This window comes from Microtus ochrogaster, chromosome 5 (genome assembly GCF_000317375.1).
Source record: "Microtus ochrogaster isolate Prairie Vole_2 chromosome 5, MicOch1.0, whole genome shotgun sequence".
NCBI classification, from domain to species: domain Eukaryota; kingdom Metazoa; phylum Chordata; class Mammalia; order Rodentia; family Cricetidae; genus Microtus; species Microtus ochrogaster.
In genome coordinates, this window is record NC_022012.1 from 94077930 (window position 1) to 94079563 (window position 1634).

Consider the following 1634-nt stretch of genomic DNA (forward strand, 5'->3'; position numbering starts at 1 on the left):
TACTGTGTCATTGTCTAAACCCACGTTATTTATTGTGACACAAACATGTAACCTCAATATGAGACGTCTAAGTAAAGCAAGCACTTCCCAGTCCAAGGCGGCAGCTCGTCTTCTAGGGCTTAGGCTTGGCCCAGAATTCCTTATACATGGAATAGCCCATGCCTGCAGAAAAGGAAGAGAAGCATCAATACATCTCCTTCAGCATTGAGAAGACACACAATAGTCCACAGGACAGTGACATGTGACAGCCTGTCAGGTGGACACCAGAGGCACACACTCCGGTCTCCTCGCATTCAACCCTAAAACTCTGTATCTTCCTAGGCTGGGCAGGGCCAGTGTGAGCAGCTCACCGTGTCCCAGGGTTCTGATCAACAGACAGTGTTTGCCTGGCATTCTGTTTGTTTTGCTTTTTTTGGTTTTTCGAGACAAGGTTTCTCTGTGTAGCTCTGGCTGTCCTGGAACTCACACTGTAGACCAGGCTGGCCTCAAACTCACAGAGATCTGCCTGCCTCTGTCTCCCTGAGTGCTAGGATTAAAGGCGTGCACCACCTCTGACCGGCTTGCCTTGCGATTTTAAAACAGCCACCACATAGTAGCAGATAAGTCAGTAAGTCACGATTCCAGTAAAAGCCCATACATCTTAGAATCTTTTCTACTTTCCAAAACTCATGACAGCAATCACATTCTCCTCAGGACACTGTTGCTGCCAACCTGTATTCAGACAGCGATGAAGTAACAAGGGTTTACCTCAGCAGGTAAAACTGTACCGCTGCTCCAATTATTCCGCTACAGGAAAATGAGTAGCAGGCATTTCCAGACTGCTTCAGGGTCAGGGAAAGGGTTTACTTTGCTTTGTAAAGAAAAGCATCAAAGAGAGGCACATATCGGAAGTCCTGCTGGACCTACCGAGAGTCATGGCTCCAACAACAAAGCCCTGCGCAGCCACACGCATGTGGATCAAGTGGATGGACATCTTTGTATTTCCCCTGTTCTTCAGTTTGTACAGCCCGTACGCAACAATTGCTGCAAAGCCTGCCATTCCTGCAGAACAAAGTCACACTCACATTAGTGGCATGGCAGCCGGACAATTTCACCATTGATTAATGTACTCTCTGCTACTTTTATAAGAATACTTTATCAGTTCATTAATTAACATACAAAGCTTTCGATCTTTTTTGCTTCACAAGCCCAAATCTAGAATTCATAGCAAACAGCAGCAAATCTAGATAGGATCTTCTTGGGTCTTTTGTTTTTCAGAAACAGTATCTCACTGTGTAGCCCTGGCTGGCCTTGAATTTGCTCTGAACAGAAAATGACCATGAATCTGAGCCTTTTGTCCCTACATTCCAAGTGCTGGGTTCTGAGCCACAATGCTCGGCGTAGGACCACTTCTGAAAACCTGTGGGTTTGTGGACCAAGTAGACAGATTTAAGACCAACAGAAGGGCAGCGATATGTCTCAGCGCCTGCCACGAAGGAGGAAGACAAGAATAATCCCTGGAATCCAAGTATTTTTTGTGTTTGTTTTTTTTTTTTTTGGTTTTTTTCAAGACAAGGTTTCTCTGTGGTTTTGGAGCCTGTCCTGGAACTAGCTCTTGTAGACCAGGCTGGTCTCGAACTCACAGAGATCCGCCT

The 1634-nt window shown here is 45.8% G+C and overlaps 1 protein-coding gene across 3 annotated transcripts in view; it reads right to left on the minus strand.

Moving 5' to 3' along the window:
- Positions 1-1634, minus strand: part of Higd1a (HIG1 hypoxia inducible domain family member 1A) — an 8446-nt gene continuing 6812 nt past the window's right edge. For 2 of the 3 annotated variants that reach the window (XM_026779446.1, XM_026779445.1), the window contains exons 3-4: positions 907-1041; positions 1-162 (exon numbers count right to left, since the gene is read on the minus strand). In XM_026779446.1, coding sequence (XP_026635247.1) covers positions 113-162; positions 907-1041 — 185 coding nt within the window. In that variant the 3' untranslated portion in view covers positions 1-112. The remainder of the gene's footprint in view (positions 163-906; positions 1042-1634) is intronic. The other variant, XM_005348132.3, reaches the window with a different exon arrangement.